At 36.5% G+C, this 24,624-nt stretch overlaps 1 protein-coding gene across 1 annotated transcript in view; it reads left to right on the top strand.

Annotated features, from left to right (window-relative positions):
• Nucleotides 1-24,624, top strand: part of trpc5a (transient receptor potential cation channel, subfamily C, member 5a) — a 119,789-nt gene that overhangs the window by 32,729 nt on the left and 62,436 nt on the right. Inside the window, exons 2-4 of the mRNA XM_028039058.1 lie at nt 17,470-17,511; nt 18,213-18,315; nt 19,335-19,585. Coding sequence (XP_027894859.1) covers nt 17,479-17,511; nt 18,213-18,315; nt 19,335-19,585 — 387 coding nt within the window. The 5' untranslated portion in view covers nt 17,470-17,478. The remainder of the gene's footprint in view (nt 1-17,469; nt 17,512-18,212; nt 18,316-19,334; nt 19,586-24,624) is intronic.

Here is a 24,624-nt window from a genome sequence, read left to right as displayed (position 1 = left end):
GACTTTTTTTCATTTTAGGGGTTGCTAGCTCATTCCCTTAACAATCGGGAGGTTTTTGAAACGCCTCATTTCCCAGAGAGAGAAGCAGTAGAGACCAAAATGGAAGTACAAAAACAGGCAAAATGCTGATTTTGCAGGAAAGTTTAACTGGTAGTGTGTATGAGACGTGCATCAAACTGAATTACTCCAGTAACATGAGCAGCATGTTGCGTCTCAGACTCGGGGCTAACGGGGGGATTTCTTAATTAACACGGTCTGCTGCGGAAGGAAATGTTAATCGTTCATGTTAACATGTTGAGTTGTTTATTAAAACGCTGACACGGCTGCAAGCTGCATTCAGGTCGAACGCAGCACCGTGACCTGTTGGCGAGAGTGTCAGCCCGCAGCGTGACATGTGCAAAAAAGGCAGAAGAAGAAGAGCGCAGACGGGAATACTGATTACTTCGAGGGGAGAAGAAACGAAGGAAAAACGAAATGTAGAAGTGATGGATGTCTGACGAGGGTTTAAAGGTGGAGTGAATAATTGTCAGTGATGATAAATGAAAAGAAAGAGGGATGAGGGACCAGAAAATAGATGGATGATTAATATGAATGAATGAATAAAGGGGAAGAGGTGACAGGAAGTGATGGATGGAGAAAAAACCAAGAAGTTCAAAAGAACTGATGGACAGGATGCGTTCCTCTGAAGGACTTCAGGGAAAGAAAGAGATTACAAAAAGGCACCAGGGAAGAAAAGAGGAGGAGATTTAACAAAAAAGAGAAGTTGGATTAGACGAGAAAGGACTGAAGGAGAAGTGAAGGAGGATGAAATGAGGAGCCCAGGCTGGAGCCGGGAGGGTTGAGGGATGGATGAGGAGGAAGAGAGGGAGGAGGATTATGGAGGAAGGATTCTCCAGGATTTTAGGAGCGAGTCCGGCTCAGCTGGCGGTCTCCTCCTCCCAAACGCAGAATACCTTTCAGCTCTATATTTAGGCTGTTACACAACAAAGCATTGCATCATCGGCCAACATTTTATTTGCTTTATTGGCTGGAATGTTCTGCAGCTCAGGACGCCTCATAAAGAACTGTGGATATAAATAAAAATGTTAATTAATCACCCTGTAAAAGGAAAAGTTGAATGACTTATTATCCTTTAAGCCATTGTTTCTTGTTAGTGATGGTTTGGCCTTGATGTATCAAGTTGGCTGCACATTTGTTGAGGTCTGATCTGCATTTAGTTCTCAACCCAAAACAAAACTACTGCTGAAACGTTACCTTAAAGGTTTTAAAATGTGTACAAAACACAATAAATTAAAAATATTTGTCAAATTTCAGTTCTTTATTTACTGCCACTGGGTTTGGACTTGTTTCCAATTCTGCAATTTGACCAAATAAAGGTTTTCCTACATACATCTTGTATGCATTTCTGGAAAAGTTCATCCATATGTTGAACATTTGAGTAAATTACAGTAAAGTGTTTCCATGGAAGAAATGCTGTTAACACAAATCTGGTAGTTATTTTGTTTTTGCTTAAACTCTGAATCTTTGTTGTTGTTCTGATTCAGTGCATGGAGTAGTTTCACTTTTAGACTTTTAGAAATGTGCAAATTGGAATTATGAAAATAAATTTCCTTAATGGAAATCTGCCAGTTTTCAAAATTTTGGAAGATGAAGAGGTTTTTCAGCTGGATCAATTATTGTGTTTAGCAAAACTGCAACGGAAGCAGTTTATTTTTGTCACACGAATCACATGATCAACAGCTGGATGTTTCTACTGATGGAGACGACGAAGAAGACAACAGGAAGTGGTAGGAGGATGATGGCGCGTCTTATTTTTAAACAATTCATCACATGAACAAACTTATAAATCTGGGATTTTCTTATTTAATGGAAACAGTAATGTTTTTTGACATTACCACAATATCCAAAGTTTTGCACACATTTGTAAAAGAAACGCATCTATTGTTAGAAATATTGAAATATATATATATTTTCTCTATTATTTATCTTTTTATTACCTTGTCAAAAAGAAGCACACCAGTCTTGAGTTTCTTAGTTTTTATTGAACAGCACTGTTAACCAACTCATCAAATCAAATATTTTATATATGGGATCTTAATTGCGGCACATAAATTTGAATTTATAGACAGAAATTATGAGTGTTGTGCGCAAAAGGTGTTGAATTATAAATTGTTGTAAAACTTTATGTTCTGTGAAAACAGAAGAGGAATTGGACAATTTTATTCTTAATGAATTGCTCTTTTACTTCCAGAGTATGAAAATACTTATTGTCTGTCACTTTCCAGCTGATTAAAACAATTTTAAGGACAGGTGTTTTAATAAAACTCATTAAAGTCTCTGCTTTTCTAACTGACATTAAAACTAAAAGCCTTTTACAGACTTTAGAGTCGATCAATCAGGCAGTAAAAATCTCATCCCTGTTGATTTTATTCCTTTTAATGTGCGTTGACTCCGGAAGAACAAACAGAATTTGTTATTGGCTACAAATTGCGGTGAATTACCTGAATCTGACTTTCCTGACGTCTTCAGATTGCTTCACCTGCAGCTCTTTGATGCTTCAGCAACTCAGATTGTTGCTCCAAACAGAAATTACCCGCCATCTTTGATGTGCGCCTGCAATCATCTCAAATCTTCCGATGAATCTTAGTGATTCATTGGCTAAGATGTGATTCATCGGTCTCTATGGCTTTTCATCCTAATCGCCATAGAGACCATATCTGATGCATTTAGTGAGGATGTTGTTGGTTCTGTTTAGACAAACCTGTGTGAGAGCATTGGAAGGGTTTTTAGCTTCGTTTGTTTGTTTTTTTAAACGTTTTATTGAATAGTTGCTTGATAATTTGGTTTATTTATTTCAAACTGGATTTTAAAATCAAGAGAACAATCAGCAGGACAGAGAAAACATGTGCATACATAACCAAGAACAAAACAATTTACTTTTCTGTTTGAAAAGGAGTAGGAAGAAGGGATCACTTATTAAACCTTATCTCAGTTTAAATTTATTACTTACCAACACAAATATTTTATAATTTTTAAAATTTATTCTGATAATACGTAAAAATGAAAAGTGACAACTTAGCTGTGCAAAATTTTCTAAACCAAAAGACAAAAATGAACAAAGACATATGAAAGTGAGATAAAAGCTTCAAAGAGGGAATAAATATTTGTTTTAAATTTTATCGCTTTACGCATTTAAAATGCTTTTTTAAGAGAAAAATTTCCCAGAGGAAGAAATATTATAAAAATGTAATTACTGTGCCCCTTCTGGCCCTGTGCTTCCTTTAAATGTCCAAATGGACTCTTCATGTTCTCCAAACTATTTTATGTACTGACTCATTAAACGTCTCCATCGTCCATCTGCAGCTCAAACCTTCATTGAATCCCGACTCTGCAGCTCCAGAACCAACAGAAACTCTTTCAGTTGTTCTGGTTTTGAACTCTGAACCAATCGGAACCATTTAGTCCAGAATCAGAAGAAACTATTCGACAATCTGGACCAACTCATGGTTTTTGTTTTGATGCTTCTTCTCTTTTTTCCTTTCTCTCAGTTTGAAGTTAACTCTCGCCTGATAGTAATTTGGAGCTCTCTCATTAACGAGCTTTTCCTGCCACTTCCTCTGAATAAATCAGCTTATATCGCTTTTGGAGCAGAATCAGTGAGTGTCTCTGCAAAAGATTCAATTTCTTGGATTTAATTTTTAAAAAGTCCAAAAATGCAACATGTTTTTCTCCCCTGAGTCTTTAAAATACCTTCATAAAGCCTTAAAAACTTCTGGTCAAAACCACTTCAAAACATGAAACTTTGGTTATTCTTTCCTGTCATTTTAATTTCTTAAAATGTGGCTTCTTTTTCTGAGCATAAAATGGAGATGGTGAGATGTATGAAATGAAACTAAGGCAGAGATGAACTGAGGTAGTTGGAAGGAAAACTACCAGAGGGGACTGAGTGATGGAGTGGAGGCAGAGGAGCTGAGATTAACAAACTACGGGGTGAAAAAGGAAGAAAAAAAAAACGCCTCAAAAGACGAGGAGTGAAAGTCATGAAGAAGGAAGTGATGATCCGTCTTCCATCTTTTTAAAACAGCTACAGGCTGCATGAGGATTTAAACCCAAAACTGATGCATGATTACAGTAAGAGAAAAATTACCAAAACTCTACAGGGATCCTTCGGTTTTTCTTTTTTGTTTGTTTCTCTTTTTTTTTATTTTTAGATTTTTTAGTTCATTCGTAAATTAAAAATGTTTGAACATAGGTGACTTTTTTATAACTAACTGGTCATACAATGATGGAGGGGCAAAACCTGCAAGATAAAATATATTTTTCTCCTGTTTATCTGTTCAAATGGACATTAAAGTTTTTCGCATATTTTTGTTCTGCCTGTAAAAACACAAAATCTAACCAAGTAATTTTGGTCTCATTTCTAATGCAAATATCTTGGAGCACTTGAAATAAGACAAAACTTAGTTACAAATAACTTTACAGCAAGAAGTTCAATTACAACATGGGAAAAATTTCTTTTTATAGGTGAAATAATCTGCCAAAAGAACTAGAACTTTTTCATTATCATTATTCCAGTGTACTAAGATATTTGCATTAGAAACTCGACCAAAAATACTTGGTAAGATTTCGTGTTTTTGCATCGAAGTTTGCATTTTTCCTCAAGTTTATAGAAATCATAACGGATTCATGGATTTCCTTTCTGCTTGGAGTCTGAAGGACAGCAGAGCTGAGATCATTTTTTATTTTGTTGCTTGTTGTTAAGCAAAACTTTCACTTTTAACTTTCAAAAGAATCATAACTCTACAAAAAATGTATTTAGCCACAAACATTTCCGAAAGCATTAGATGTGTGCTTTCTGAAAGCCAGTAGCCAGTTTTCTAGTCCTGGATACTTTGCAGCACCTGATATTTACTTTAATTCCTCTGAGAACTGCTGCTTAGTTTTAGGAAGAAATCGATTTCTAGCTCATGCATTTTTGTTTAAGTTGAATGAGCGACTGCACGAGTTAATAAACAGAGAAGGCAGGAGGACAAAGATGGAGGAGAAGGAGCGTGGAGGACGGCGCAGGATTAAAATGTTAAAGGATGAGTGATGAGACGAGAGAACCTCCTACATGAAATAAAAAGCAGCAGCTTTTAAACTTCTGCTCTTTGTCTCATTACGCTGCAGCTTTTATTTCAACGCTTCCCGCTTCTGTTCAGCTTTTACATTTTCATTTAACAGCTTTTAATGATGCACATATTCAATTAAAAATGAGTTTTAGATCACTTTAATGAACTAGATGAGACTAACTCAGAACGTTTTCAGCGTCTTTGATCAAATGTAGAACAAACGTTAAAATCAAGCCGTTGGCATAAAGTAAAATGTATAAGATGAGGTGAGGTTTTCCTCCAGCTTCACTCTGGACTCTGCTGGTTTGCTTTGCGCAGAGCAGCAGGAAGGAGCTTGGCAGGAAGTCAGCTCATCCAACTTGTGGTTAACACACTCGGGGCCGAGTCTATCAAATCTTTACCAGCTGCTACAAGTATCGTTAAACCTCCTGCGGGATCGAGCGCCGACCGGCTGAGCGGTTTTACAGCAGCTCCTGTTGTTGGTCTACCTGTGAGCTTCACCTCATGCATTTCATTTGGCTGGAGGAATGTGTTGCTGCAGTCGCATTTAAACACTGCGGATTCCTCCCAGGACACGTTGCTGCGGTTCTGATCTACAGACATGGAGAAATTCACTGTTTCTAATGGTAAACTTGTATAAAAATCTTTTAAACAAGTTAATCTTTTCATGCGGAGTCAATAACCTCACTGTAAAAAATTAGAAAAAGTCCAGTCTTTGATTACAAAGTTACATTTATTATTTAAATTGTTAGCCAATGTCAAGACTATTGAATTGTTCTGCCTCTGTAGATACATTTCTGCAAGTTTTTTCGAAAATTGGTGTATTTCCATTATGGGAATTACTTTCATAATTCCAATTTGTGCAATAATATGTTCAATGTTAGCAGTGAAGAAACTTTTACATGAGCTGTGTTTCCATTAGAAACGTGCACAAAACTGTCAATATTAGGCTAATGTTGAAAAAATACAGTTTGGTGCAATTGCAACATTTCCATTAAATTAGAAACACAAATAAAATCTCTTGTAAATACGTTTGTCCACATAAGTCATTAAACATGCAGTGACATCATTCTTTTACCACTTCCTGTTGTCGTCTTCGTCGTTTCCAGCAGCAGTAACATCCGGTTGTTGATCACATGATTTGTGTGATGTAAAAAAAGTGTTTCCATTGCAGTTTTGAGAAATACACAAAAATACACGACTAAAAAAGTCACCTCTTCCTAACTCAAAAACTTTTAATAGATGTACATTTTTCTACCTATAATTTTGGCAATTAATCAATAGATCTGATTTTAAAAAGTGGCACATTCTTCAGTTGTTTAATTTAACAACTTAAGCCATTTTTATGCAAGATAAGAAATGCATTAAAAGATACATTACCTTTAGTTAGAAGAAGTAAATACAAATTTTGCAGCCTTAAACAGAACAACAGCATTCCTTTACTAATCATTTGTTGCAAAGAGCAACGTTGGTGCAAATTTATTTTCATGATTCCAATTTGCACCAACGTTGCCCTTTGCAACAAATGATCACTAAAGGAATGCTGTTGTTCTGTTTTAGGCTGTAAAATTTGTACTTTTGTTTTGTTTTTTAAATAACTGCCTCTTCTTGTGTATTTCTAATATGATTTAAAAAAGAAAAAGGTTTAGGTGGGCGTGCTGCTGTGGGATAGCGCCACCCATATTTAGAAGCCTCGAGTCCTGGACGCAGACATCGCGAGTTCAACTCCCGGACCCGGCGGTCTTTGCCACATGTCTTCCCCCCTATCCTTCCCCCTTTCCTGTCAGCCTACTATCATAAGGGACACTAGAGCCCACAAAAAGACCCCCTGGAAAAAAAGATATATATATATAAAAAAAAGGTTTAGGTGGTTTAAGAAAAAATCTGCAGCATGTGACAATTTTTTATTTGATTCGTCGATTAGTTGCCAGATTAACAAAGAATACTTTATCGTTGGTTGCAGCCCTAATTTGCACATAAAATGTTTGGAAAATAAAAAGTGACAGTCAGGTTTGAATCTGTTGGAAGTGAGAACGCTCTATGATGTCCTGATAAATAAAACTTTGCCCTTGAAAGAGTGTTTACTTTCTGCTGTAGTTTGTATTTGCCATAAGATTCAGCTTTTCCTCTGGTAACAGAATAGCTGCGACGTCTCTGAGGGAATTAAATCGAAACGTCTCGCTGCGTTTCTGCTTTAGAGTAAATCCTCTCTGCATCTCTGGAATGCCGTCTGGATTTGGAGAAACTCTCCCGCCTGCTGCGGCTCTTACTTCCTGTTTGTGTGCCACTCCGGCGAGCGGCGCTGGGCTCTGCTGAGTAAGTGGCTACAGGTCGCCGTTGCCGCTGGCAGCGCCGACTCCCATCAACACCTCAGAGCAGGAACAAGTGTCAGCATGTTGTTGTCAGCAGATATCCGTCTCCTCCACCTTCACCTTGTGTAGCTGCAGCAATCTGCTCCACTTGTCACTGACCTGCTGCATTTATGTCACACACCGGGGTTTCTTATTTTAGTTATTCTGTTCATGCTGCGTTCTCAGCTTGTTTGGGGTAAAAGTGCTTAGAAACATTGTAGCTGCGTTTCCATACAAATGTGTGGAGAACTTTGTCAATATTCCCACTGATGTTGATAAAAGACAATTTAGCAGTTGTTCTGTTATTCAAGAAAAGCAATTAAAATAACGCATAAATAAGTTTGTTCACGTGATAAGGCTCTAAAAAGCATGCTGCACTCTCATCATCCAACCACTTCCTGTTGCTGTCTTTGTCGTTTCTGCCTGTAGTAACATGCAGTTGCTGCTCACATGAGTCATGTGAAGCGAAAAACGTGCTTCCACTTCAAGTGTTGCTAATGTTTTAACCGCCTCATTCTCGTGTGAAAATGTATTTAAAAGACTTGAGGTTTTCCCGATATTGACATTCATGTATTACGCACATTTATTTTTGCAGTTTTATGGATAATGGAAACCCAGCCCGTGTTTTCGGTTCGTGTTGCATTCTCAGATAGTTTGGAGTAAATGTGTTTTTCTTTTCTGCGTTAACTTGTAATATCACAGCTATGTTTCCATTACAAATGTACGGAAATCTTTTTTGATATTCCCGCTAATGTTGAAAAAACAAAATTTTGCAGTTGATTTGTTTCCATTAAATTAGAAACAGAATTTAAATCTTATGTGAATAAGCTTGTTCATGTGATAACTTGCTAAAAAACATCTAGCTCCATCATCATTATCCAAATTTCTGTCGTCTTTTTCATCATTTCCGCCAGTAGTAACATCCGATTGTTGATCACATGATGCAAAAAAAGTGCCTCTATTGCAGTTTTACAAAATACTTTTATTTTGATGTAGTCAAAAAAAACACCTCATCCTCCCACAAACACTTTATATCCAGAAAAATCTTTAGTTTTCTTTTTCAAAATTGGAGTTTTTCCATTAAGGAAATTTATTTTCATATTTCTAATTTGTGCAAATGAACAGAAATGCAGCTCCTAGTCATTTTGCTACATACATTATTTGGTTAGAGAAAGCTTAAATAAATAAACTACGCGACATATTTCTTTGCAGTTTTACTTGAAAATGAAGTAATTACCACACCTGGCCCACAGATGTCGCTAGACATAACTCTTTTCCAGACTGCCTTCATAAACTAATTGATGTTAAAAGTGTTTATGTCACTGTCCTGGTATTGTAAATATCAGAAGGATAATTACTGAAATGTCTCTTTGTGACTCTAGTGACCTGCTGTGGCGAAGTGAGCGTTCTTCCTCCCAGTCGAGGTTCAAAGCCGCCAGAATAACGTTGAGCAAAAACTCTGCTGTAAACACAACTCACAGACAGCAGAGTAGTTTGCATATCACTGTTACATCATACCAACAGGCGCACATTCATGTGCACACGATGGGGAGGTCTCTGCTTGACCTACTTACACTGAAGGAGTTGGGAAATACGACAGTGTTGGATCTTTGCTGCGAGGAGTTTTTGAAATGCAAAATCGGAGGCAGATTCTGACGGGAAAATATTGTTTACTAATTAAAACAGCCGGTTTGAGACGGGAAAGTTGTTGCTCTGAAAGACTTTTGTGTCCTGGCATTTGCATTTTGGCAAAAATAAATCTAACTGGAGTAAACTCTGCTTTCACTCATGGATTTTTCTAAGATAAACAATAAAACTATTTATTTTTTTAGACAAGTAAACTATCAGCATGCTAAATTAAAATGAGCTCGATAATTTCCATTCTGATTATTAATATTTTTTGAAGAGCAATTTGTGTACAATATCCGTTTAATGTATTGTTTCGGTTGCTTGTGCTTTTTATTTCCATTTTATTTGCTCTTTTTGAACATTTTCTTTATTTTTTTAAAATATATCTTCCAGTCCTAATGTTAAGTGTTTTTTTGTTTTTTTTACAAAAGTAAAGTTTATTGTTCTTTGTTAGGAAGTACTGGCATATATACTTGAAAATCGTCTCAAAACAACAATATTACTGTTTATTGCAATAATTACTGGAAAAAATTTATCATGACATACCTAATTATAATATAATTTAATAATATCGCAATGTTTTTCTCACTGTATTTAAATATGCAGTACATTTCCAGTAAAACTTTAAATTAACTTCTTGTGTTTCAAGAATACCTCTCCTGTTTATAAGAACTTCTTAATGCAAAAGAAATTCAAATATAAAGTGAGAAATATTTTCTCTTTCTATTTAATTTTTCACACTGCCTCATCTAATATGTTCAACAAATAAACTGTAGAGAACCATTAAGAAATGGCTCTGCTGAGTGAAAATATACTCTTCATAATGTAGAAGGTAGAAGGAAACAGTCGGTGGAGAATCAGAGATTTGATTTTATTGCGAGGCGCGAACAGAATCGATGAGCTGAATCACAGTGGATGTGACTTTTACGGAGAGTTGAGGTCAAGATGGAGAGTTTTTATACGCCAGGAACAGAAATGACATTCAGAAATTAGAGCAGAAAATCTGAAGGAAGTACTGAGCGAAAATGTTCTGGCTAGAAAGTGATATCTGAGTGAGGAAGATAAGAAGAAGAAGAGGGACTGTAGAGTTTTTTTATTATTATTATTGTTGTTGCAAAAAACAGGTGGAAGTCGGGTAAGTGGTTCAAGAAACGGCCCAATTAGATCAACATGGAGGGCAATAAAAAAGGAAAGCCAAGGATGGATGGAAAGTAATGAGAGCAGCTGTCCCGACTGCTAAAATAACTTCTGTAAGTCCAAATAAAAAAGGAAAAGTGTGGAGAAAGAGAGAAACGATGGACTAAAGATAAGGCAGGACTTTATCTGCAATGCTGTGGCACGGTCTGTGGAGCATTTTAAAGCAGTCAGCATAAAATCTGCCTCACTTTGCAGATTCTCACCTCATCTGCATTCCAGCAGCTCCTCGTCCGACACACTGCAGAATTAATGGCATCCGTTCACCCAAATCTCACCCACATAATGTAAACATTAGCAAACCATCAGCAGCACAGGCTGCAGGCGGGACAGATCGCCACCGCTCTCCCCTTTCTAAAGAGCCCTGCAGGATACAGGAGGAAATATTATATATATACAGTATATATACAGTACAGACCAAAAGTTTGGACACACTTTCTCATTGAATTCAATGAGAACCAAATTTCAAGAACAACCAAAGTCTACGTAAACATAAAGATTAAAAATCAATGAAAACAAATCACCTTTCAAAGAATAATAATCACTGCTCTCAGAGAAAACAGGCAATGGAAGAAAAAAAGCAACTGATGTTAAATTCAGATTTCTTAATTTTCATTAGATGCATCCAGAAATTTGACTTTAACAATTTTTTGGACAGTTTTTTTTTCAAACATAAATGATATTTGTATTTGTGAGAAGAAAGACATGTTATAATATTTATGAAACTACAAAAAAATCACCTTGTTCAGTTTTTTTTTTATTGACATTGTATGAAAAGCAACAAGATGCAGAATTTTTTATGGTTAATTATGATAAAACAGTGCAATACTTATCCTGTCATTGGATTATTGCCTGTTGATATCATATTTAATCTTCTGCAGGGTCAGAATGACCCAGAGGCCTCACACATGAACTGCAGCAGCTTTTCCAGCCGGGCTCGACCGGCCGCAGCAATAACAGGGAACACCAGCAGGTCAAGTGGCTCTCAGAGCGAGCCGGGTCCATTTAGCGAATGTCGCTGTGTTTTATCCACTTCACTTCATTCTGCCTCAGCCCAAGGTCATCCTGGCCGGGAGGCAAATCGGTACAAATGAATCAGAAGCAGGAACGTCAGGTTAGCGCTCACAAACACAACATGTTTTCTGCTTCCTGTGTGTCAAATCCAAACCAGATGTTACCAAGCGTATCTATGCCTGGGCCTCCAAACAGCGCTAACATCTGGCCAGGGGCCACCTTTACAAATCCACAGATAATTCTACAAAATATGTCAAGAAACATCAACTTTTATTATGTTTTTTATTCACTTTTTAATAATTAATACATTCATTTTGCATAAATGCTGCCTTGTTTTACTTCTGTGGTGGAACATTTTTATATCAGATAATACAATATAACTTTACCACCACCAGATAACATTTTTCATTATGACCCACCATTTTGACTAAAATTTTTAATATTTACTTTAATCTCATCCGATGTTATTTTATTCCGACAGTTTTTATGTTTTTTTTTTGTCTTGTCAGAAACTTTCATTTTTTGCTAGCTTGATGAGCTAAGATGAATTTGACTGGCAGTAAATCAGAAAATGAGCATCAGAAATAGCATTTTATTTATTAGTTTAACTTTCATTTTATTCAAAAATGAAAAATTATGATTTTTAAAAATTTATTTTGCATCGTTTTTCTCATCTTCCCTCCAACTTCCTGCAGCCCACAGCAGCACTTAGACAATAATTTGTCTGTCAGCCGCTGATAAAGGCGGAGCTGACAGCGGAGACGTTCTCTTTCTTCTTTCTACAAACTTGATCCTCTGATGAATAGATCTTTGATTTGCAACGACTCGAGGCGGCGAGCAGATAACCTGACAGCTGGTCATTCAGGGGAGTTCTCCCGGCTCCGATTTGGGATTCAGGGGACGTGTGTCTGAGTGTGAGAGTGTGTGTGTCTCCCCGGCAGTGATTTGTCACTCTTCTTCAAAGAGGCAAACTGTGCTTGAACTTGACAGGGTGAAGAGCTACAAGTGTCTGGAGCCGCAGTGTGGGTGTGAGTTTGTATCCTCTGCAGGGTGGAAATGTTTGGGGTCTTCATGAGGGCAGGAAGACGGTTCAGATTTTTTTATGCATTAATTTGATTTGCTAATGATCGAAACTCTGTAAGGTTACTGCAGCCTGAAGTGGCCCAAATCAAACTTTTTGTGAAATACATTTTTTGTTTTCACACTTCCGAATTTGTGATCTCCTGTGTGAACTGCAAGTGAGCGGAAAGTGTCCCGCATGCGCAGTAGAGGGCGCAATAACGTCACACATAGAGAGCGTTCTCAGTGTTAAAAAGAAATGTTTGTGGAAGTAAACATGGATGCTAACGGTGGAGCATAGCTCACGATTTTAAAGTCGTTTAAAATTGTTAAATTAATGCATAAAAACATCTGAACCGGAGCAGCACATTAACGACTTAAACCTCACTGCCGTCCGCCATGTTTGTTGTTTTTCTTCCCGCTTGCGCAGAATAGTAACGTTTGTCGAGTATCAATGACGTTCAGTCCAGTGTAGATTTAAAAAGATCAGAACAAGTGAGAATAAAAAAAATCTGAATTCTGAGATTATTTTTTTCAGGGTCTCTAGTATAGTTTTTATAGCAAATTTTCTTCAAAATTGGTCAAATACTGGGTTTAAGTTATGCTAACTCCCGCCTGCAGGTGGCAGTATATTTTACTTCTACTAAACTGCCTGCTCAGTCTTACTTGATCTAAAGTTGTAGTCCGTGATCGATATGGAAAGTAACAAAAAGTCACATTTACTGTCTTACGTAAGTGCAAATATTGCAAAATTCTTTGCAAATATTCCTACATTAACACAAAATCTGTCATTTATATTATAGAAAATTTCAAAAAACAAACATGTAATCCTGGAGTGATTGATCAGTGTGAAAAGATGTTCAATATTATTTAATTTTAAGAACTTATTGATATGTTAAATCTCAGTTAATGGGTTTTATCGTTACATTCTTGGCCCTCTCAGGCCTTTCATGGCTCAAACTGAAAATGAGTTTGACTCTCCGCTCTAACCGAACTCAATGTTTGGGACTTTCACATCTCAGTTCAACAACTGATCTTTTAAAAACAGACGACGTCATGACAAAGAAGTGAAAGGAAGCGCTTTTCATTCACCAGTCGGCTACATTCCCGCTGTATCGCCTGGAATAAAGAATGAGATTGCGAACAGAAGCGGCTAAAATGAGCTTTCACCGCAGGGAGGCTCAGTTCAATCCGAGACGCAGCGCTGTGGAAAGAAATTTGCCCCCTGACGGATTTCTTCAGTTTAAAAAATGTTTTTTTTGACTCACTTGCATGTTTCAGAACATCAGATGAACTTTAATATCAAAGATAACCTGAGTAAATACAAAAGGCAGGTTTTATGATTTTGTTTCCGAACTAACCTGAGAAGATAATCCCTCCCTAAACTTTTTACATCTATGAGGAATATTTTTACCCAATGGTATTTTTTTCAGCTGAGCCATCAAGGCAAATACCTTAATACACATGAAATAAGACAAAACTAAATTACAAGTAACTTTTTTTAGCAAGATATAAGAGCTTATTATGAGTAAGTAATTACTAAAAAGTACTACTACTTCCACTGGCAGATTCTTTTGTCTCGGTGTAAGTGAAATAATCTTCAAGTGGGACCAGTACTTTTTATGAGTATTAGTTAAAATAAGCACATGTTTCTTGTTTAAAAAATAACTTGTAAATTAATTTTGTCTTGTTTAAAGTGTACTGAGTTATTTTATTTAGAAATTAGACCAAGAATACTTGGTAAGATATAGTTTTTGCAGTGAAACTAGAGGGTTTTCGCCACCTTATAAAAAACTTTTCAGCAAAATATTGGAGCTTCTTATAAGTTAATTACTTAATATTAAAAGTGTTAGTTACACTGGCAGATTATTTCACTTATGTCAAGATAATTTTGCAATGTTATAATAGAATTTCTTAAATGTTTCCTTAATAAGCAGCAGTTTTTGAAAACAGGTGAAACATCAAAACAAGCATCTTAAAGCTGCATCATTTTGAACGAACTGAACCGTCGTGGTTTTTCACTTTCGTTTTCCCTCAACTGATTTGTAAATTTGCTGTTCATGTAGCGTACCATCCCAAAAATCATAAAGAATCAAAAGAGTCTCTTTCCGTTCCTCATGTTTAACCAGCAGAGTCTCTGAAGAATAACTCTGCTGCCTCCAGATCTGTGTCGGAACAGATCAAATTTTCTCCAGCGGTCCGAGGCCCTGACTCAGATCTGTGGCGTTAACATTTCTGTCATCTGTGAGATTCTGTTCATGATGAGCCTGCAGTCTGGCCGCCATCTGCAACGCTGCTGCTCTCACAACAGCTCAAAAGTTAGGAGCTATAACTGCAGTAGAAATTCATAACTAGATCTGCAGTTTAGATACCCGTTTAAATGGCCTCAACTGGTTTTAAAAGAAGTTTGGACCATTTATCAGAGCTAAAGGCCAGTCGTACCGTGGCCTAGAAAAAGTACTGAAAACTGCTGTGTATTTAATGCAAAGGAAGAGAAAATCTGGAAATTTTTATAGATATTTCACAATTTTTATGCAGTGAAATCGGATCCACGTGAGGTGGTTCTGATGTCTTAATTGATCCAGATGTTAAATGAAGCTGCTTAGACGTCCAAAAAGTTCATGTTTTTTTTAGTATCTGGGAAAGGCCACGCCCCCTAGCACATGAAAATGGCTGCAAACAGATGCGCTATTATACAACTGTACGTCTTTGAACAGCAGAAGTGGAGCCTCCTCCACAACCAACAAGAATGCAGTCAGTGGTTTCTCGGTAGTGAGTCAACAACAAAACACCTTTCTTTTGTCTTTTCCAGCAGCCATTGTACAGCACATACAGCGGTAAAACCACCTGAACAAACGTGCTCAGACTCTGCTTGGGTTGCTAGGTAACGGCGCAGTGTGACTCAACAATTGGGAGGTTTTTGAAATGGCTCACCAAAAAACATTAACTTATTACTAAAAATGTTTCGGTGGTTCTTTTAAGCACTTGGATTGCTTTTAGAAGCAGTTAGGAACCAAATGGAAGTGCAAAAAAAGCACAAAATGTAAATTTAGCATGATACGCCCCTTTAAATATTTAACAGAAAACAGCAGAGTGAACACCTCTCTTGGTTAACCTGGATTGTTTCTTGTTGGTTGACTATTAAAAAACTTAAACTATTATTAAGAACAGCCAAAGAAAACATCTTCCGTTCAGATTATGACTTTGATGATCAAAGTGTGCGTCGGTTGCCAGCTGGCACAAGATAAACTTCCAAGAATAATTACTGCAGCTGCTACGAGACGGTCGATAAAGATGAGCAGGAGTGAGAGGCAATAGAAGGGTTTATAAAAATGTGCTCATATAATCCCAGAGAATAACTTGTGACTTTCGTTCCCGTCCTCTGCTGAGAGAACAGCTGGAATCGAACACCTGCGCAGACTGCAGTTTGCTTAATGACGTTCAGATGTAAAACAAGCTCAAAGCTTTTCTTTTGAAATTAACAGTTTTTTTCCCTTGGCTTTCGGAACAACAGCATACTTTAATTAGGCCCTCTCTCACCCCAGCACACACATGCATGTTGCTTCATTGTGTTCTTTTCTTCATCAGCATTCAGTTCGACTGCCTCCCACTGATGTAAAATTAATGCCGCTCTGCGCTGGAGAGTGTAGAAAGTGCACCGTCTGCCTTGTACGCTGCTTCACAAAATAAACAAATACGGGGTAATTATGGCGCAGCAAGTTAATGTGTGTAAAGTCTTGAACAAATAAAGGCACACACACACACACACACACACGTGCAAACAAGAGGAGCTGCGCGGCCTGCGTTTGGCTGCGGTTTATGGGGATTACATGTAATAACTGGAGACGGTGTGAGTGTGGGAGGAGACATATCTGCTCTCTGTAGGCTGACTGTTGATTTCACTCAACGTACAGGCAGACATTTGCTTCCTGTCAGCTTTTGACGAGATTATACATAATACAGACGGAAGCAGTGGCATGTTCAACATGTTCAAATACCTCCGTCACATTAACGTTCAGAAAATGACTGAAAACCTGCAGTTTTTGATTTATGTTTGCTGCAATTTGCAACAGTTTGAATCGTTTCTAATTGTAAATAGAATGCATTGCCAATAGACATTCGTGTTTTGGTTTTGATTAAACCAATTTAACACATTCCTCTGGACTGAAGTACACTGTTTTTTATGTTGAAATGTTGCCCTTACATTACTTTTATTCTTTATTCTGTCCTTATTTGTGATATATTCTGTCTTTGCGTGAATCTCCTTGGTTTGATTTCCTGTCAACTTACAAAGATGTTCACATTTTGGGACAATAAATAATATTTATGTTCTATTTTGCACATACAGCTCTGGAAAAAATGGAAAGCCTACTGCACTGAACCCCATTGAAAAGCTCCAGGTTATTCCACCAAATATTGATTTCTGAACTCTTCCTGAGTTAAAACTTTAGTATTGTTGTTTCTAAATGAATAATTCTTATAATTATAATTCTTTGCATTATTTCAGGTCTGAAAGCTCTGAATCTTTTTCATCATTTTGACCATTTCTCATTTTCTGTAAAATATTTGCTTGGAATTTCAGAGACATGTTGTCAGTAGTTCATAAAATAAAAGAACAATGTTCATTTTACTCAGACATACCTATAAAAAGTAAAATCAGAGAAACTGATCATTTTAAGTGGTCTTTAAGTTTTTTTCCAGAGCTATATATATATATGTCTCTCTCTCTCTCTCTCTCTCTCTCTCTCTCTCTCTCTCTCTCTCTCTCTCTCTCTCTCTCTCTCTCTCTCTCTCTCTCTCTCTCTCTCTCTCTCTCTCTCTCTCTCTCTCTCTCTCTCTCTCTCTCTCTCTCTATATATATATATATATGCACACGCGTGTGTGTGTAAAGTCTTGACAATATCCAAATTGTGACCAAAGTATTTTTTAAAAAGGCGAGCAGGGATTAAATAACATTTTATTAAATGTTCCTATGACATATGAATAGATTTTTTAAAATTCCCGCCCTTGTTCCACTGCCGCCCTGGGCAGCCGCCCACATCAACATGCTCTCCTTTCTGGGTTTTAAGTATTAACTGTTTATTTATATTTCCCTCCTTCTTTTTCTCCAGACTGTCCAGATGAATCCAATGACACAGCTGTACTACAAAAAGGTGAGTTAAAAACTCCGGCAACAATAACAAAGAAACAGAAACATTTTGTTTTAAAATAATTATATCGATCTCATTTTAATTTATCATTCAATTAACTGACTCTTGTTTAAGGTAGTGAAAACTTCCACTCAAAATCTTCCAGTACTGAAGTTAAATTTATAATAGGATAGCTAGTAATTAGTTTCAGAGTACATCCAGAGCAAAAGCAATGTTACTATGTATGCTAGCTACAAACAACTCAGGACAATTAAAATGCACAGAAGTGGGAGAATGTCACAGATTAAGTGATGCTTCTACAGGTAAACAGACATGGATTAAGTTCAATCGAGAAAATGGCAACAGTGCAAACAACTGCACAATGCAAAGCTAAAAAGGTGAGAAAAAAACCTTAATCTGCCATTTTTTAAATTTTAGTCTTAAAATGTTGGAAATTTCTCATCATTTCTAACTTGACTTAAAAAAAAAAAACAGAAAAAAATTGTCCAAAATTCTCCAAGTTGAGATTTCTGTCATGGCTGTCAATTGTAGGTAAGGTACTCACTACTCATGACTATTCCGCACAAACCTAATTTAAGCTAATTTAAGAATGTGAGAAAGAAAATCGCATTTTGAGGAAGGTTTAGCAGTTTTTTAAATGATTTTAGTTCCCTCATCTCTTAATCACAACAGTTTGTTTTTTATGCCTCCCTCTCCGTCTTTAGGCGACCTATTCGCCGTACCGCGACCGCATCCCGCTTCAGATCGTCCGAGCTGAAGTGGAGCTGTCAGCTGAGGAGCGGGCCTACCTCACCGCTGTGGAGAAAGGTAAAACACGCAGGGAGAAGCTCCTGCAGCCGAATGTTTATCAGTTTGTTCCCTGCACACCTGTGCTGTGGACGTCCAGTCACCCGTGAAACGATGCTGATGGCCGAGCAGCCGGTCGCTCAGGCTGTCAGCCGCTCTGCAGCACCATCCTCAGCAAACCATCTGCATGTCCTTCACCGCCGCTGCTCTTTCAGAGCAAAAACAAATTGATCAGATCTGCCATAAATCTTTCTAATAAAACTGGCTGATAGTAAGAGATTCAAGGCAACATTTTACCCGTTTTTCTTCTAAGATTTGAATAAGATGGCCGGATAACTGCACTGCAAAAACACCAAATATTTCCAAGTATTTTTAGTCTCATTTGTAGTGAAGATATCTAAATAAACTTGAATTAAGACAAAACCTAAAAGTAACTTTTCAGCAAGATATAGGAACTTGTTTTAATTCCTAATAATTATTATTATTATAATTATAATTCCAATAATTCATTGATATTGATGAAAAAGTTCTGGTTCCTTTGGCAGATTATTTTCCTTATGATATGGAGAACCTATCATGTTATAAGTAAATGTATCTGCCAACAGAACAAATTTTCACCAACATCAAGGAATAATTTACTTAAATTCTTATATCTTGTGCAGTACTTGAGAGAAACACTGCAAAATCACAAAACTTTACCAAGTATTTTTTGTTTATTCTTAAATATCTTAGTACATTTGGAATAAGATAAAACTAACTTACAAGTAACTTGTAATAATCAAAAGTACTATATCCACTGGCAGCTATTTTCACTTGCAATGTGGAAAAATGTCTTGCTATAAGTGAAATAATTTTCCAGTGAAACTAATACTTTAAAAAAACAAAGTAAACATAAAGGAATCGTTGACTTTAAGGCTCTTATGTCTTGTTGAAAAGTTACTTGTAAGAATCTTGCACAGAAATACTTGGTAATATTTTGTGTTTTTGCAGTGAACATCCACTCCCCAGGCTTCAGCTTCCTGTCTGCGTTCCCTCCTCAGGTGACTATGCCGGGGTCAAACACGCCCTGCGCGAGGCCGAGGTTTACTACAACATGGATGTGAACTGTCTGGACCCGCTGGGCCGCAGCGCGCTGCTCATCGCCATCGAGAACGAGAACCTGGAGATCATGGAGCTCCTGCTGGACCACGGCATCCACACGGGCGACGCCCTGCTGTACGCCATCAGGAAGGAGGTGGTGGGCGCCGTGGAGCTGCTGCTGTCACACAGGAGGCCGAGCGGCGAGAAGCAGGTGAGCTCAGAACCAACGGCGGAAACATCTGCTGCATCCAGGCACGTTAGAACGACGGCGTAATAGGGTCCCGGTAGATTCAGAGAAAAGTAAAAAGATAAAAGAAAAAAACCCCTGAAATTCTGAGATTGACCTCATACATTTTCTAGAAAAAAACCACAGAAAATTCTGAGTTTCAAAAGCTGAAAATATCCAAGTAAAAACTGAAGTTTTCTAGAAACACATGCCTAGCCTTGACCATAGAATTGCACAAAAATCGGTGAGGGACGGTGGAGTCCCAGCTCGAAATTCAGTGAAAGATGTGTACGGAGCCTGGTGCCATTAAAATGCTGTTTACATCGTTTTAAACTGTGTGATTGTGAGCGTGAGTGGGAATAAAAATACCAATAAGTATTTTGTTCCATATAACACAGTAGGAGTGTAACAGGTAAACTTTTTATGAATGCAAAAGCAAGAAGCCCCCACTTGATGACTTTATGTTTCTGTGTTTGATATGATGTAAAGCACTTTGAAATGCCTTGCTGCTTAAATGTGCTATGCAAATAAAATTTTATTCATTGATAGAAACTAATGTTGAAATTTCAGTTTGAAAAGTCAAAAATGTGCAAGGAAAAGAAAGTTCAGAAATGTTGAGAATAATCTCTGAAATTTTCTAAAAAACAAGCATAGAAATTTCTGAATTTGAAAACAAAAATAAAAATAAAAAAACATAAACATAGAAAGTTAAAAATTTACTAGAAAAAAACTTCTGAAATTTTCTGGTAAATCTAAAAAAATGTTCAAGAAAAAAACCAACAGAATATTCTGAGTTTAAAAAGTCAAAAATATCCAAGAAAAAACCTGAGAAATTCTGAGATTAAGCTCAGAAAACCTCTAGAAAAAATGATAAAACTTCTGAATTTGAATAGTTAAAAATTTGTCCAAAAATTAATTACTTTAAAATTTAATTAATTAACTAAAAAAATTTCGGAAGTCCAACATTTCCAAGAAAAACTCAAAAATGAATCTGAAATTTTGTGTAAAAAAACTTGGAAAGTCCAAAATTTGCCAGAAAAACCATCAAGACAAAAAAACGAACATTTTTTCTCTCCTGTTGTTGCCACCTCCAGTTTGCTAATGCGCCGTCGTACATCACTCATTACTCATCTGTGGATGTGCTTCACGTTTTTGTTTTTCCATCTGAATGCATGTGTGGGAGAGATAATGAGCTGCACATTCATTCGTTGTAAAGCTCCGTGCCGCGTTTTGCTGAGACGAGGAAAATTAAAGAGCTCTTTAGTAGACAAACTGTGAAATAGGATTTGCAGACAGAGAGGATGTTTGTCTGCCTGATGCATTTTTGTTTCTGTATTTTCTCAGAAAAAAACCCAGCATCCTCTGTTTTAGTGAAGTGCAGCTGTTCAGGGACTTGAGGGGGAAACATCAGTTCATTGAGAGACAGGAAATCAGAGCGAGAGAAGGAATAATGAATGAGTGAAAAGAGAAGAAGAAGGAAAACACAAATGAATCTTTTTCTCCTCTAAACAGAACGAGAGTTTTTCTGATAGTTCATGTTTCAGGAATCTGTATCACCATGACTATAAACCTCTCCCTGAAGCAGAGGATTGTGGGAATATTTCTCACTTTTGTGTCTTTTTGTTTTTTTCTCTGAATTTTTTCTCTTTTCTGCCATTTTTCTTTGTTGTTTTTTTATTTTTAAAAGCATTACAAAAATGCAATTGCATAGAGCGTTGTGTAAACAAAATTCAGATTTATTCTGTTTTGCTTTTCTTTCACATTTGACTCCTTCAGATCATCGAACGAACATCAACAAAAAATGTATAAAAAGACAAAACAAATTAAAATAAATTTAAATGTTAATAAAAAATATATATAAATTAATAATAATTTTTTATGTAATTAAAAAGCAAAATAAAGAAATTATAATAAAAACAGATTTTATTTCCAAACATTTTTGGATTTTTTAAAAATAATATTAAAATGTACACATTTAAAATAGATATGCCATTAATTAAAATTAAAACTAACAAAAATTTAAAATTATATTAAGAAAACAATAAATATTTCATTTCAAAAGCTTTATAAAATTCTTTATTATAATTAAATTTAAAAAAAAATTAAGTACCGTAGAAATTTATCTTAAAATAAATGTAAAACATTTTAATTGCAATAAAGTAAAATTTTTGACCAGGAAAATTCAGAAACTTTCATTTTGCTTTTCTTGGCATCGCTGTCCTATAAACTGGATCTTAAAGTCATGAACTCATGAACCTCTTAAAGTTTTTATCTACATTTCCTTTTTAATGTGTTTACTATTATTTATATCGTAGCAGCTTGGTTTTTAAATTAAAATTAATCCTTAAATTGATGAATTAGCAGAACTTTCATGTTTTACATCCTGATTTTTACATTTCGATATTTAAATGGCATGTTATCCGGTTTACGGATCTGTAAATGATTTAATTTGCAACAAGCTCACCAGTCACTGCATTTTCATTAAACATAGAAATAAAAGTTAAAATAAAAAAAGGAACTGTGTAGTTTTAAGAGATGGAGAAAAAGATGGAGGGAAGGAAATGAAGTCAAGAAGGGAGAGGAAGAGTGAGGATGAGGAAATGACTTTCGCTTTGATGTCTGAATATTTTCAGTGCGAACTGGAGTCCAAAGTAAATTTTTGTCTAAGTTTGCTGTCTGTACTTGCTGACAGCCACTTCACTTCACTTATGTTTACTTTAAACCGGAGCTCATGAGCCAAAATATTCTCCAACTGGGTCAGCAGAAAGCAGAATTTGCTGCGCTCACTTTCTGCAGATTTGCTCTTAATTGACTTTTTGGGCTCCAGCTGCAGTTTATCAGCTTTTCTTTCTGCTGTAATGGATTCAGACGTCGCTCAGGTCAGAGAAATGACACGACTGGACGCTAGAAAGTTTCCAGATTTGGTTTTAACCTGAAACAAAACTGACAGGTTCTTCCTAAAATAATGTTTTTATTGAAATTCTGGCCAATCCGGTTCCCAACAAGGCAACGTGGAGCTTGTTTTCAGAAAATTACATCAATGACTTCAGTGTTTTTGTTTATTTTACTAAGATATTTTACAATAACAAACGTTTCTGCGATTCAACAGAACTAGCTGAGGCTCTATTTTCACTCTTATGTCTCTGGATAGAGAAATATTACATGAAAAATATCCAATCTATAGAAAACTGTGAAAATATAAGTGCACTTAGTGAGAAAATTCTGAAAAATATGGCTAAACGTATCAGCAGCAAATATCCAAACATTGATCACTGCAAAAACACAAAATCTTCACATATTTTTTCATCAAAATTAAGGAATTATTGACTTAAAACAAGCTAATATTTCTTGTTGAAAGGTTACTTGTAGTTTGGTTTTGTCTTATTTCCAGTGAACTGAGAGATTTGCACCAGAAACTAGACGAAAATAGTTTTGTGTTTTTACAGTGTAACGTTGCTACGAGACTGCAGATACAACAGCATGCTACTAATATGAATTTTTAGCAAATTAACAAGCCTGCTTCTTAATGTTTTTTTTAAAAATCAGAAACACATTCCTACACACAACCAGACATTTCTTTAACTCTTTCATTGCATCTTTTTCCAGTGTTTTGCTTAAATTTGCGTTTATTTCCGTCTCTGTGTGTTTAATCTGAGCCGGTCTCGTAGCAGCTGCTTTCACACGTTTTCTCGTCGCAGAAGAAGGAGGGAGCAGGGGAGAGAACGAACAGATGAGTAAAAGGTTTTGGCAGCGGAGAGGCAGGCGGGGCAGAGAGGTACGAAGAGACGGGGCAGATGGGAAACGGAGGTGACAGCGGGTGAAAGGGAGCGAGGGATGGGGATGAAGCAGCAGGGAAGGAAAAAGAAGAACGGATGAGAGGGCAAAGCAGTAGGTGTGATGAGATGACGAGAGAGATGAAGAGAAGGCCTCTTCCTCATCCTCCCTCTGAGATGAAAGACTTCACACATGTTCAGTCCTCTTCCTCTTCCTCGTCCCCTTGTCTTTCTCAAGAACCTTCAGAGTGTCTGTCTGGCTTTTCAGGTTCAAAATAGTCTCACTTCTGTATTTATGCAATGTTTACCTTTTTTAAAGTGGTACATAGTCCTGCCATTCAAAGTGAAACCTGTGATAAAGAAACTGAAGTTTTAACAATAAATATGATAACAAATCCAGATATCATATATTTTTTGCTGTTTTTCATTAAATATTTCATTAACTTTTCAAAAAGAAAATGACACCACACTGCAAAAACATAAAATCTTTCCAAGTATTTTTGGTTTAGTTTCTACAGTAAATATCTTAGAACATTTGAAAACAGACAAAAGTAACTTAGAAGCAACTTTTCAGCAAATACAAGAGCTTATTGTAAGTCCAGGGGAGTGGATTCACTAAAATAGAAAAGCAAATCTTATTTTCATCAATGTTACTAAATGAAAACATTTCAGTCGGAAAAATATTTTTCATTTAAAATTATACATTTTTGGCCTGCAGAGTTGGTTGGTAATTAGTTACATTTACTCAATTACATTCACTTGAGTAACTTTTTTTTAAAATAATGTACTTTTATTAGTGTAATTTTATTATGAAGTATTTCTACTCTTGAGTAAATTTCTGGATTTTCTTTAATACAAAGTTTAATGGTGGCAATGCTGGTTAAAAATCCAACAAATTTCGACCTTCTTTTTGTCCGTATATCTTTGGAGCTGCTCTTTTTTTAGCACCCAGGATATTTTCTCAATGCAGGACCAGATTCCTATCTTTGAAACATTCTTCCAGGATTCTTTCCATTTACAGGCTAGTCGTTAGCGTTGCTGCGAAGCACAAACTTCAGACATGGTAGAAATGTGGACTCTGCCACTTATAATACCTCCCACATAGTTAGCGCGTTCCTTTCGTGGTTTGCATTAATGCTAGCTTTCTTTGCAGCTTTGTTTGGGTAAGCTAGGACAACGCTGTCCCCCTCCGGCCCTCCAACATAACTCAGAAAGCTTTATTACGGCTTCAGGTTGTGTCTGTTTTTATCT

The sequence above is a fragment of the Xiphophorus couchianus genome, chromosome 14, assembly GCF_001444195.1.
Source record: "Xiphophorus couchianus chromosome 14, X_couchianus-1.0, whole genome shotgun sequence".
Classification (NCBI taxonomy): Eukaryota; Metazoa; Chordata; class Actinopteri; order Cyprinodontiformes; family Poeciliidae; genus Xiphophorus; species Xiphophorus couchianus.
The sequence above is the reverse complement of the archived record's forward strand: the minus strand, read 5'-3'. Positions and strand labels throughout refer to the sequence as shown.